At 39.6% G+C, this 14124-nt stretch overlaps 1 protein-coding gene across 3 annotated transcripts in view; it reads left to right on the top strand.

The window, feature by feature from the left end:
* The window catches only part of WFS1 (wolframin ER transmembrane glycoprotein), a 62040-nt gene that overhangs the window by 28051 nt on the left and 19865 nt on the right, over positions 1-14124 (top strand). The window contains exons 1-2 of one of the 3 annotated variants that reach the window (XM_048302991.1): positions 912-1000; positions 2823-3014. In XM_048302991.1, the coding sequence (XP_048158948.1) occupies positions 2828-3014 (187 nt within the window). In that variant the 5' untranslated portion in view covers positions 912-1000; positions 2823-2827. Of the gene's footprint in view, positions 1-911; positions 1001-1143; positions 1323-2822; positions 3015-14124 lie in introns of those variants that run through there. The other 2 variants (XM_048302992.1, XM_048302993.1) reach the window with 2 other exon arrangements.

Raw genomic sequence — 14124 nt, 5'->3', positions numbered from 1 at the left:
GTGGGGATTAAAAAACTCAACAGGTAGTGACCAAGAAGATCTAACTGACGTTTAAAAAACATGAAAGCTCCCCATGATCTCCTGCAAACTTGGAACTTGTGAAAATCAACAAAGTAACTTATTTGAATGACTGCAGTTTAAATTCAATCTCCTACTTTGAATTTGTAGGTTTGTTTGATTGGGATTTTAATTAAAAGCTACTCAAAGTACCACACAGGGACATTGATTTATTTAAGGTAGCTCGAAAAAAAAAATTATTTCTAAAAAGTAGTAAGTTCACCATCAAAACAACAGCAACTTACACATAACTTTACAGCTCGCTTCCTGCCCAGAAAACTTCCACATAGGTAGCAGAGATGTAGTAGCAGTAACTTAAAGGACATTTAGAAAAAATCAGTTACTCAGTTACCGCCCTTTTTCCCATTCCCTTCGCTCCTATTGCTCTGTACCGAGACACACCGCGCTAGGGGGGAGGGTCGGGTGCAGCACCCGGGTTCGCTCACACCGACCCTGCCGCCGCCACACCGCTGGAGCGGGGCTGCACCCGCACCCCGGGCCCGCCGGCCCCCACCCGCCTCACCCGGCACCGCCATTTTGGAGCTGCCCAAGCCCGCCTCGGCCGCCTCCTTCCTGACACCCCCTCGTCCCCCACGGATGGGCGGCCATCCCCCGCCCGCTGCCACTGCGCGAGGCGCGGCCGCACACGAGAGCAGCCCCCGGTACCGCCGCCAGCCGCCCCTCCGCCGGCCGGCCGGCCCTGCGTGGCCGCCTCCGCCTCCTGCCGCCAGCCCCGCCCGGGCCCGGCGGAGCCTCACTGGAGCCCTCCCTGAGAGCGGAGGGCGGTGAGTGGCAGTGGGGTGGGGAGGTGGCAGCGGCCGATGGGCGGGCCGCGGCCGCCCCTAAGGGCTGCGGGCTGCCGGCGGAGCCCCACTCGCCTCCGGAGTTGCGGGGAGATTTGTCATCGGGGGTGTGTGCTGCTGACTTCGCCCGGCCGGGCTCGGTGAGCGTGTGGGGCGGGACCCCGTGCAGGACGGCCCGAGCTGCCAGCCTCCTCACGCCCCTCGCCAGGGCTTCCTGGCCTTCCGGAGTGGCAGGGCCGCCCGGGCACTCCCGGACTTCGCGAGGAGCGAGGCCGAGCGAACTCCGGCGCTCCCGCCTGGGAGCGGCTGGCGGCGGTGGGTGCGGAGTCACCGCGGTGGGTGCGGGGTCACCGCCCGCTGGCTTGTGAGCAGCCCGGTGGAAAAGTTGGTGGTGCCCTTTGTAGGACAAGCTGAGAGTGACTTTTGGGACGGGAGTGTTTTTGCAAGCTGGCTGACTGCGAGGTGAGCCTCTGCTCGCGGCTGTGCTGGAGAGGCGCCGGCGCTGCCCGTTCTGGAAGGAGCCGGACCAGTCCTTGCCGCGCATCCCCCGCGGGGCGCCGCGGGTGCGGCCTGGCTGCGCTCGCCGTCCCTCTTACAAAGCGCTAAGGTCAAGTTTAAAACTGGAGGCACAGTAACTTTTGTGATTGTATAATGGTTAAAAATACTCATGCTGGTTTACCGGGAAGGTATTTTAATCTCTGTATTTTCCGAGGACTGTTTGAAGGTTGAACTGAACTGTGTTGGTTTATTTATAACTTGATGTAGAAACATAATACAGAAATGCATTTACTTGTATCAGTAAAATATTTTCTGCTTTAGAGAAACTTAATTTTGGCAGCCAGGTTGTCAAATTACAAGTAATACGTTTGGCAGTGGCATCATGGCTAGTACTCTTAGCACCCCGTCGTGATTTTAGTGTTCTTTGAGTTGAAAAAGTTGTTAGTGAAGTGGTGTCTTTGGTTTTGGCTATACTACTTTCATCTTTATAAGGACATCTTCAGGTCGGTATTCTGAATTAATTCTGTATTTATACAGAATTTAAAAATACTGGGTTTTGCTAGATACTGTCTACAATGCTCCTTGCAAAGTGCTTAACTTCAGGGAAGTTGCTCTTAAGCAGCAAGAGTTACTATGTGTTGTGCTGTGGTAGTATATGCATACCTTTCTACTTCTGTCTTGTGAAAGCTAAACTTTCAGTAGGGATTTTTATACAAGTTTACTTATTTAGGGAACTTTTTACTACAGAGCAGAGATCCCCTCTTCTTTTTCAGAGGGCTTACAGTTAAAAGGTGTTCTTGTGTAAGGCCTTTCCCTCCCTGCCACATATGAATAAAATTTTCTAAAATTGAGATATAAAGGTATTTAAAGTAAGTTTATTTTGAATCATGGGCATTTAAATTGGTAATGTCCAAAACCAGCATCCTTGGTGGTTCCTCCTCCACTTTCCCATGCAGAATTCTACATCTCCTCCTCCTTTGCCTTCTTACCATTGTCTTTCTCTGTCTCCTGATTAGGTGATGACTGTTAACGAGGCCTTTCATATGAAATTAATTTTTCTATTATTCTAGACTTGTCCATTAAAAGTTAGGGCCTAGTCTTTATTTGTAGCATGTATAAGTAGAACATTAAATTCAAAGAAGTAATTTATATGCAGTATTTACAGGATTGATTAATTAGTTTTAGCATTTATTTACACTTAAAACCCGGTTATTACGAAAAAACGCAGTCGTTGTTCTGGCATAATGCTGAATATATGGTCAGACTCAGTCAACTATAGCTGCTCATGCTTGGCATTACTGAAGAATGTATAAATAAATCTTGAAGTTGCTATCAGCCTTCTTGCCCTTTTCTAAGCTTTTTGTTCACCTAATTAAACAAATACATTCAGATTTCAAATTTTTATTCAGTTTTACATTGTAATCCTGCTCTTTTATAACTTACCATTATTTTCTTCTTTGGCAGCTAAAATGAATTCAGATCCTGATCCCACCGCAAGTCCCTCTCACCCCCAGCAGCATCTTGGAAGGTCCCAGCTAAATGCTGCTCCTGTGGACCATAGTGAAAACAGTCAGAGATCTGGAACATCTTCAGCAGATTCTGCAGCTTCTTCAGTTCCTGGCAACTCCCGTAGCAGGGAGAAAGCAGAAAAAAAGGGTAAGTATGATAGCAATTCTTATGCAAAATTGGCTTACATTGAACATTGGGAGATTATTGTGTGTATGTTTATTCTAAACTCTGTTTAAAGACACTGTAAAGTAGGAAAATAAATTTCTCCAGTTTGTTTTAACCTGTTGTTGTGGAAGAGTCTTTTCTACTGCAGCTTTCTTTGGGCATATTTTCGAGTTTTCCTATCTTAATTTTTCAGGTTTGTGCAAAGCAATAGGAAAGATGTTTGAAAAATTGGCAGGGAGATTTAATTAAATTTAGCATAATAATGTTTCAATTTCATTTCTTTATTTGGCTAGAACACATGCTAACTGTAGCTTTAATATGAATTCTAATGTGGATGCATAAGATACTACTGTAATGTAGACTGAGGGAGTAATAAGCTGGTACACGAAGCCAAAATTGAAGTTAATGTTAGCAGTAAGATAAGAATTTAGATTTACAGTCATGATACACCGTGAAAGGCAGAATGACGAGGTTCTTTTCCCCCACTTGCTGTGAAACCATTCAGTTTCAAAGATTGTGGAAACTGATGGGATGAGAGAAAAGTCTTGTGTGAAATGTAGAACAAAAAATGCCTAGGTCCTCCTGTATTCACCTGCTGAGTTCCACTTTTAATTCAGTTTGTCAGCTACCACTTGTGCAAGATGGTCATGTGCTCAAGGTCTAGCAAATCTACTGCTCTTTAGCTTTCTTTAGAATTGGACTTTTGATTGTGAAACTGCTTATGTACATGCCCTTATATTCACAAGTATGAGTCTCTCTACTGAAGATAATAAGGCTATCTAAGAGTTTAAAATTAATAAATGTGTGAATATCATGTGGCAAATACCAGGCGCAACTGAGCTCTGCTCATAGTTCAGGCCAGTATTATGGCTGTGTCAGCAAATCTATTGTGTGCATCTAATTCAGAATTGACTGTTGGAACCTTCTGGGTTCCCTATTCCACACGGAGGAGAATTTTTTTGGGATACCTGAATTTCTGACGTGCCTCACTTTTCAGGACCAATTTTGTCATCTAACCCATCTGTAGAAGAATTGAGAGATTATGGAGATTTGACACTTCTAACATTAATTACATGATAATTTAGAGTCAGTGCTAATAGGTATGTTTTCTTTCTTCATTTTCCAGTTTCTTAGTATGCTTCAGCAGGGAAAGAATAGCAACTATAATAGGAATATGGTATGAAGTTATCTTGGGCTTAGTTATAACACGATTTGAAAGAGCAATACATAGGTTTCTGTTGGTGGTTCATGCAAGATTCTGAAAATCAATACAAGCTATTTAGTGGTATTTTGCACACAGGTTCTGTCAGGTATTCTTCTCTAGCTAATTTGGATATTTTCTTACTCTGCACAAATGTAGGACTTTTAAAATCCCACTGATTTTTATCTTAGTTCTCTTTACACTCCTATGCATTTGCTAATGATTCCTACGTATGCAGCATTGTATTAGAGATGCTGCTTATTTGTGCTTCAGTAAAAGAGGGCTTTTGAGTATTGATGTATTTCTCCATTTCAGTTGTGACTCATTCCTGATTACTTTAAATCTCTTCCCATTAAAATATTATTGGTGCCTGGTGCCACTGTCATTGCCCTTCCTGTGCCCTTCTTATTATACGCAAATATTTAACACAGCAGAATGAGTTACCATTACTGTTGTGTCTTGCTGGAGTCTCTAAAAACCATGATTTTAGTGGATTTAGATAGAAAATATCTTCAATAACATATAATACACTGTTTTCTTATATGGCTGGTTTAGAGTTATGCCATTTGTCATAGTGCTAACAGTTTCCAGAACTGTATTAAAATAAAGGAAGTTCTGGGCATCAGTACTTAGAAATGGGCATTTTAGTAGGACTTCAGAAAGAAGTACAAGTAAAAATACAAATTCAAAGATGTGCATGTGAAAACAAATACAAAAGAAAGTGTTATCTCAAACAGAAAATTGGCACTTCAGCAGTTCTCAAAATATAAGAACTGACACAGAATGTGTTCCTTGGAGTCACTAGAGTCCTTACCAATAAATAACATTCAAGTTGCTGATAGGTCTAGGAAAAGTGAAGGATTTGGACTCTCAGCCATGGTGTGTTGTGATTTAGCCTTATGAAAGGAAATGTGCTCCAGACCAAATGTTCTGGGAAGGGCTGCTCTGACTTCTTTCTTGGAATATTTAGAAGTTGGGTAATGTTCAATAGTCACTACGATCGTGACTAACTCAGAGCAATGTAGAAGAGGACAGAAAAGACCAGTGCACTGATGTACAGAAAGCTATCTCAAATCTTACTGAATATGTAGAACACTTCTCTTTAATGGTGATTTAGATATCTTGCTCAAATTTAAATTACTTCTATTACAAATTTAAGTTTGTATAATTTTCAATAAATCAACTGTGATTTCTGTTTGAGGACATGCACACTGTACATCTTAATTATCTGGAAAGGCAGTTTCCCCTCAGGACTATCTGCCACACATCCATGTGTCCTTCTCCCACAGAAGGTCACTGGTATCCTGGGCTACAGTAGTTGAAACATTGTCCAGCAGGTGAGGGGAGATCCTTCCCATCCAGTGAGCACTGGAGTGCTTCATCCAGTTCTGGGCTTCTGAGTACAAGAGAGACATGGAGAGAGTTCAGCAAAGGGCCACAGAGATGATGAATGGGCTGCAGCAGCTCTCCTGTGGGAGACAGCTGAGAGAGCTGGGGCTTTTCAGCCTGGGGGTGAGAAAGCTCAAGGGGGATCTATCAATGTGCATAAATAGCTGAAGGTAGGATGCAAAAAGAATGGAGCCAGGGTCTTTCCAGTAGTCCCCAACACAAAGACCAGAGGCAGCTGGCACAAACAGGAGGTTCCCTTGGACCATCAGTAAATACAATTTTTGTTTTTTCTTGTGGGAGTGACTGTGCCCTGGCACAGGTTGTCCAGAGAGGCGATGGAGTCTCCATCCTTTGAGATACTCAAAAACTGTGTGGACACGGTCCTGGGCAGCCAACTTAGGTGGACCTGCATGAGCAGAGGGGTTGGAACAGATGACTTTCAGAGGTCCCTTCCAACCTCAATCATTTTGCTCTTTCTTGTAATACTCTTAATAGTGTATCTGTATTTATTATCTGTGCTTTTTCTTCTGGTTTTTCTTAGTATACACTGTGTTTAAGGCTATAGCATCAAAGTGAATGTTAAGTAATTTGTTTCCTGGAAGCACACATCACATCGTCTATTCCTGCAGCATTATCCATACCTTGTAGTGTAATCCAGCAAATTAAGGAATGTCTTGGCTCTGACTCAGTAAAGCACTTAAGCACACACCTATCCTCAGCTATGCAGGTATTTCCTTTAGCTCAACCTCTTATACTGCCATTTTTTTCTTAGCAGTTTTTCATATATTTTTTTCTATATTCTGCTAATGGATCATTAGGTAGTGTTTATATTACTCCATGTATAATTTCTTTCACAACAGGATGTAACAGTACTTTGAGAGTTTATTGAGCAAATTGAATCTGGGTTTAATGAAAAAAATGTTCAGTCATTAGGGTAATTTATAGATACTGTTTTTGTTGTGTTAAATAAGAAAAGGAGGGCATTTGTAGTTCTACCCTAAAGTCTTGCATTCTACTTACGTATGTTGTTGGGGTTTGTGTGTGTAGGAATGGAATGAATATCAATATGGCAGCTTTCATGTTTAAAAATAAATGTGAAAAAAAATGGTTACTCTTTGAAGGATATTCATGGGCAGGTAGCTTATTAGTGAGGAAAGCTTATACACTACTAATTAGGGCTCCTGAAATCTTAAAGCCATTGAGTCATCAGGATCCATGTAAGCAAATTACAGGAGAGTTCTTGTATAGCAGAGAGGACCAGTGTCTGCGTGCTAGTGAAGTCTGTTGAAACAGACTAAGACTCTAATCTCTGTAAGACACTGTTACGCCTCTCAGGTGCACAGGCCCCTCACTTTCTATCCAGGTGCTATATACCCCTTTCTGGTTTCTGTGTTTCATCCACTCTGTAGAATCTCCTTCCTTCAGATACAGCCCTAAAGCAGTGTGAAAAGAGAGAGCACGGATGAGAGCTCTGGAGCTCCCAACACCAAATCCTCCAAGTAAGCTTAAAAACATCATTCTTGCTAGTGAAACCATTTCCTCTACTTATACACAAAGCAGAGCTGGGAAAAAAGCACTTTCAGTGTGGTGACTTAGTTACCATGTGAGTATCTGTTACTGCTGCTCTTAATGTTTTTTGAAAGAGATGCCTGAATTCACGGGTAAGTGCCCTGTATTGCTGAGTTAGAAAGTAGATTTATGTGTCCCAGAAGATGTTTTACTTTTGGTTCAGATGAAAGGAAAGCAGAGTTGAGAGAAACTTTTCACAATAAGATGGTGATCAATACTTGACTGTGATGTCTGGATTTGAGTAACTGCTTCAGCCACAACGGTGACATGAACTGGATGACTCTCACCCCAGGTGAACATTTATTGTGCTGCAGGTTATCTGGAAGAGTTAGCATTTCTTGTAATGCTTGAATACATTCAAGCATGTAGTGTCTTTCTTTGACTGTTTGCCAGTGAGCAGGTAAAAGAGGTCATGCTAGGGTACTAGAGAAACTGGGGGTAGTGTGAAGATGGTAATTTTTCATACTAGAGAAACGGGGGGTAGTGTGAAGATGGTAATTTTTCATATGTGCATAAAACAGATTTTTACTGGTTTATTACATCATTCATGCACATTTGTTAGCCAATAAGTTTGGAAAGGTGAAATTGCAAAGCTAAATTGCAGTGCTTGAAGAAAGGTCTCTTTGGTTAAGGAACTAGTTGGAGTTTTTTTGTCTGTGATTTTGCTGTAATCTCTTGTTCTAGAATTGAGAACATATGGGAAGGTGTTTGTACAGAGAACTTTGCAGACAGAAATCAATTTCTTGTATTTTGTTTGTAGATATACAGAGTTCTGAGTGTACTTAGGTTATGAGGGGGTTTTGTATCTGTAGGAAGAGAATTATTTTATTAATTGACTGACTTTGAATTTATAAATAGTAAAAAAATCTTTTAAACAGTTTACAATTCATTGCAACAATTTACAACAGTGTGTCTGTCTCCAAGGCATTGCTAAATGATAGCTAACAAATAGGGAACCTTTCTAATTTACAAATATTTTCCAAGTGTTAGCCTCTTCCACTTAAGGTTACCAAGAACCTTTACTTCAAAGCTCTATTTTAGCACTTCTGTGTCTTTGCTTTTTGGCAGTTAGGTATTACAGACTAACTCGAGGCAAAGTGAAATGTTTGTGCAAAGCTTGAAGAAATCTCAGAAAAATCTTTGGTTATTTGAAGGAGAGGATTTTGCCTGAAGTATTAATTACTTAACAATTTATCTGTCAGTTTATTAATGCCACTTCAGACTTTACCTTTAAATTCTCAGGCTCCTGGAAAACTCAGTTGCCAGGCTTTTCTGTGGGAGAGAAAGGATTCTATCCAAACAAAAGTTACTGACTATTTGCTGATAAAATTTTGGGACATCATCATTGTTGGTGCAGAACAATGGAAATGGGCTTTTTGGTGTCTGCTGCTATTGTCAGCAACATGCTGGTATTTTTACCCTATATGGGATGAGAATTGAACACCCATTTATTTGAGGAAACATTCTCCATCTTTCCCTCTTCCACCATTTTGAAATACATAAATAGTTTTTTTGGCTGATAGCAAAGATGCTATTACTGCTAACAATTTTTTACATTCACATGATGAACCAGATTATGAGAAGTGCCCTACTTCAGTCTTCATCTATTATTTTCCAGGTGGATCGATTTCTTAATCTGTTTATGATAACAAAATTTCTAGCATAGTCCCAGGGTGCTGGAAGAAATGAGGGTACAAGTGGAGGAGTATATTCCTCTTAGTAAATTATGTAATGAAATGGGAGTGGCCCTGTAAACTCTTTGGTGCGAAGGACTCAACATTCCTTTTGTACAAATTTAAAAGTTTAATCTAATGGTTGGAATCTTTCTATTCAGTTTCCTTTGAAAGGGATCCAGTAGGTGTGTTCCACTGTGCAGACAAATCCCTGTTACAGTACAGTAATCAAGGAGAGACCTGGAGCTGTTGTGTTGCTGGAGGGGCCCTTGCAGCAGCCGCAGCCCCACTTCATTGTTAAAGTCAGAAGGTGAGACTGGGAACAGTAAACTGGGAAGTAAAGCTAATCCTTTGAAAAGTTAGTTAATTATTAGAAGTTAATTATTATTAAGTAGGTCACTGTGCATTTGCTAAACATTTGGAATGGTCCTTTTTTAAGGGCCCCTCTGTTTTGACAGCAAATGGACTGGTGGAGTGTCAATGTGGTGAAGTGCTCAAACTGCAGAATTGCTGAAATTCCATGAGCATTTTGCAGGTTGTTATGATAATTTCTGTCTGCACCTACAAAAATATGTGGACTTGGTGAGCTCTATGGTCTCAACTTCTCACATTGCTTTTCATTGCTTTTTCTTTTTTTTTTTTTTTTTTGGTGGAAAGGGTTAATATTGATGGTTATCAACTAACAAATGACAAAATGCTAATTTACTTGTAACTCTACAGTTTTCGAACTGCAGGTTTATGTCAGATTTATCCCAGCTCATTCATAAAGGATTCATCAGAGATGCCTGCATAGAAAAAGCAGCAGGACTGGCTCATTAGTTATGTGTAAAATTATTTTAATGACTTTAAAAGATCATTGTACAGTAATAGCTATGCTAGAAAAATACAGCTTTGGAGAATAGTTTTTCCTCCACTTTTAAAATTTATAGTCTATAATATCGCTCTTAGTCTTCCACCTACATGCTTTTTTTTTATTGCTCTCCTGACAATTTATGTTCATTTTGTGGGGGTGCAAAAGTTGTTCCCATTTCAATTTAATGCTATTTGATGACTTGCAGTTGTGGTGTGACTAAGACTATTACCATATCTACAAATGCATTGCTCGTCCCAGAGAAGGTAGCATTGAGTCCTAGACTTGAACAGCTCTGTAAACAAATGTTATTCTCTTCTCTCCCATCCCTATTATTACCTTTTAAAATAGAATGCCTGCCAAAGTATGCTAATATAAGAACTCCGAATTGTTCTTGGGACAAGTAGGACCATCTTAAGATCTGATCATGGAGGTTAAAAGCGTAAAAGAAAAACATGCAACGTACTCTTAATTATACCTAGTTCTTAATATGCAGTTAAGAATCCAGGCTTCTGAATGGATTAAAGGATTCAGCACTCATGGATGAGCAGCTAAGCATCTAAAGTTAATAAAACCTTTTTTCAAATCATTGATGTATGTTGTGCAAAGTATTTCTTCTTCATCTCCAGTCAGTTCCTCTGTGTCATTATATTTGATATGTACAAATCATGTTGATGACGTGACACTTGATGCCAGCTTTTAAGTGGAATGTCAGTCTTTCCAGAAACTTTACTCCTACATAGTTACTGCACACAATACCACTGAACTTTTGGAACTTGTGGAAAGTGAGTAGGAGGATTTCTCTAGAGACTCAGACTGGCTCTGGTGAACACTGAAAGCTCAACAGTACAATCCAGTGAAACAAAAAAGCTCTTAGAATCTGCATTTATTGTTGTAAAATGTACAGATCAACTTTTTTCTAAAAGTACATTGATAATGGAGTACTACCATATTCTACCTGTGGTTGAATGAAAGAGATTGAACATCTTTCCCTTTGGAGTTAAGCTTACACAGCAGCCTCTAACAAAAGAAATTATTTTTATTTTGTCATTAGTTGTGTATGCCTTTACTCCTTAGTGTGTCTGAGATTCTAGAAAGCTTGTTTCATACTGAAAACAAAACCTGTAATAAAAAGCTGTATGCTGTTCCCTGAAATTGTTGAATTTGTTTGTTTTTTTTAATTAACAGATTTCTGCTTACAGAAAGAACTTTTCCTGCATAAAATCCTGTGTAACACTATCAGAATTACCACTATACACTTCCAAGAGGCACTGGAGGTGTTATGTAGGACGTGACTCCAAAAGGAGTACATTCTAGGCAGATTCTCACAAAATGTGTTGCTCTCCCTGTTTTAGTTGATACCCATGGGCAGCCACCCCTGTAAGCTTTCATTTTCCTACTTTTTCTTGATTATTTATTGCTTGACAAATATGCTTCCGTTATTTACTTTCTATGTGCATGCAGTCTTTTTGCCTGCTTCCTACCCAATGTTCTAAAATTTCCTTCATACTAGCAAATGAGCTATTACTGAAAATCCACCATAAAAGGATTTTCTATTGCTAGTATATTTAATTTGTGAAAATTGTTAATGCAAAATCATTGACTCCTCTAACATAAATTAACTGGTTCATGTTTATGACAGAGTGTAATTTCTGATGATTCAGTCATGCTTTGGGGTTTGGTTTTGTTGTTGCTGTTTTTTGCTTTCTGTTTTTTTAAAGTAGCACAGTAAAACCACATGATTACAATACAATCCTGTCATAGTTTTGAACCGTGCAGTAAGACCTCTACTGACTTCATGAGATGCTGGAACTTTTTCTGACTGTACTGTAGCAAAGGTAAACACTGGATGAACAGAGAACAAGACTGATGAAAGCTGAGCTATAGGAGAATTCCCTTTCAGCAGTTGTCTGAGAATCCCATTCAGTGATGCAGAGCTGAAAGATGCCAGGGCCTCAAAGTAGTCTGCAAATACGGAGGTTTTGCAGGTGGGTGATCTTTAGCAGCTGGATGCTTGGTTTTTAAGAAACCAAATTATGATTTTTCTTGTAGTTAATTTTGGGTTATTTCTAGAGAAGGCACTGAAATCCAGGGAACAGAACACATTTCAGCACTCTTAAATGCAAACTGAGGATGAAAAATTAATATTAAAAACTGACTGGCTTCTAGCAAGATGATTATCTTTGTAAGTATTTATGGTAATAGTTAAGGTGATGTGGTCCTTTGGTGTATTGCCCTAAATTCTTTTGGCACAGGATTCATAGCATGTTTTTGACCTGTTACTGGCTATTTCTTTTTCAGTCTAATCCAATGCTGGGTTACATAGCAGAATTTTAATTTTTTCTCTGATGACACTTTTGGAAAAGAGTGCATTTGTGATTCTGAACTTAATTGTAGAACAGTTAGACCCTATCTGGAAGTACTACTTAGGCACTTTTATTAATACTAAGAATGGGATAAGCTTTGCATGTTGCACTTCAGAGGCATATTTTAATGGAAATTCCTAGACATAAAAAATAAGTAAAAATCCAGCTTCAAGTTTGTCATAATGGAAGTCATAAAGAGGCTTTTTCAAATAGAAATAATTCTATATCTGTCTTTTCTGTGCCATGTCAGTCTCCACCTACACATTCATTTGTTCATCTTACCTTGTGGAGCATGGTGGGAGGAGTGAAGTTTAGCAGTGAACATACTAGTATCCTCTCACAGTAGAAGCAAGTAATTTTCCTTGTAATTCAGACAGTACTCCCTTTCAGATTCAACTACAGTAAAGCCTTCCTGCTAAAGCAGTAAAATGATGTATGCCTGAAGCTCCAAGTAAGTACAGTGCTGTGCAATGTGACAAAGTTCAGTTCAGACATCAGTGGTCTTCATGGTATATAGAGACTTTGTTCATAAGTGGGAGAAGATCTAATGTCAAAGAAGACATTCTTCGCTCCCTGCTCCCACCCCAGTAATTTAGCTGGCAGAAATGCCTGGGGATGAAATCTTGTTCCATGCTACTCTATCAAATGTCTCAATTACTCTTGTCAGTTAATAACATGACCCTGAGGGAGATGCCTGACATCCTGTGACTTCTTATAAGTAGAAAACCCACTTAACTTAAGTAGTGAGCTTTTGGAATAAAGCTAATATAAACAAGAAGTGCAGTTTTTCTTCCTCTGGATGCCATCCAGCTTTTTCTTATACCTGAACTAACATGGGTGTGTTCCAGTTTATGAAGGCTCACTGAAGTTGCTGTCAATACTCAGTGCTAATGCTAGAGGTTGGTGATCGGCTTTTTCAGGTTCAAGATTCTTGTTCCTTTTCTCATGAGAATCATTTACAGAGTTATTTACAGCACGCCTGTTAGAGCCAGGGGCTTTTTCTAAATGCAGTGCTAGTGCTGTCCTTCCTTTATTCAAAATGTTCTTTAGGCTACTTGCAGCATAGAAATTTTTAAAAAGCCTTTTAAAACTCGTAGAAATATTTGGCGTTGGCCAAATATTTTTAATCTGTTCATTCCCTTTGGTTTTTGTATTTGGAAAGACATTGAATAGTGTCTCTGTTAACCTTCTCCATTTCATTCTCAGTTTCTTCCCCAGGTTATAAAGCTCTGATAATAGTGCCTTATTAGCACTGAGGTGTTTTTTTCGTGTTATGCTGAGTGATAATAGTTCAGAGCTTATCATTGTGCGTGCAATGATAAAGTGCCTTCGTGGTTTGCTGCATTTCATCTGGCCGTTTATCACTTAATTAGTCATTAAATCTTTCTGCCGGTTTTGCTTGAGTTTTTTGTAGTTGTTTTTTCCTGGATAACACAGAATCATCAACAGATTTTGGCACCTTGGTTATCAGCCCCTTTTTTTTTCATTCATGTACAAATGTATTGAATGATTTAGGCCTTATTTTATATCCCTGTATGTCTAAACTGATAATCTTTCCCCTGGGAGAATGAATGCTGTGTTTTTTGAATCTTCATATTCTATTTCTTAATCTCTCACTTTTCCATGTAACAACCTGCATTCTAATTTGTTTAGAGGACTTATGTGAGAAGCCTTTCTCCCTGTCTTTGGAGATGGAAATATGAGCTGGATCCACATGTTTAACCCAGTATATCTTTTTTTCTTAATTAGGAAAAAAAATGGGTTTGTATCTTTTGGTTTCTCCAACTACTTAACATATAAAGTTATTTATTAAATGTATTTAAAATTACATCCTGTTTCCGAATGTATAATTTTCTGGGATGTAGTTGAGGTCATTTTTGTTGCTTTCTGGCCTTTTTGTGGCTCTCTTTTTTGTCAGTGTATCTTAGTCGTGTTTGCTCAGACAAAAGATTAAAGAAACTACATTTAAAACTGTATACCAAAACCTAAAATTTGCAAAATCGTTTGGAAGACTGCCTACTTACCTTTGCTTGGCTTACTTTAC

This window comes from Corvus hawaiiensis, chromosome 5 (assembly GCF_020740725.1).
Source record: "Corvus hawaiiensis isolate bCorHaw1 chromosome 5, bCorHaw1.pri.cur, whole genome shotgun sequence".
NCBI classification, from domain to species: domain Eukaryota; kingdom Metazoa; phylum Chordata; class Aves; order Passeriformes; family Corvidae; genus Corvus; species Corvus hawaiiensis.
Note: the sequence above shows the minus strand (reverse complement) of the source record. Positions and strands in the feature narration are given on the sequence as shown.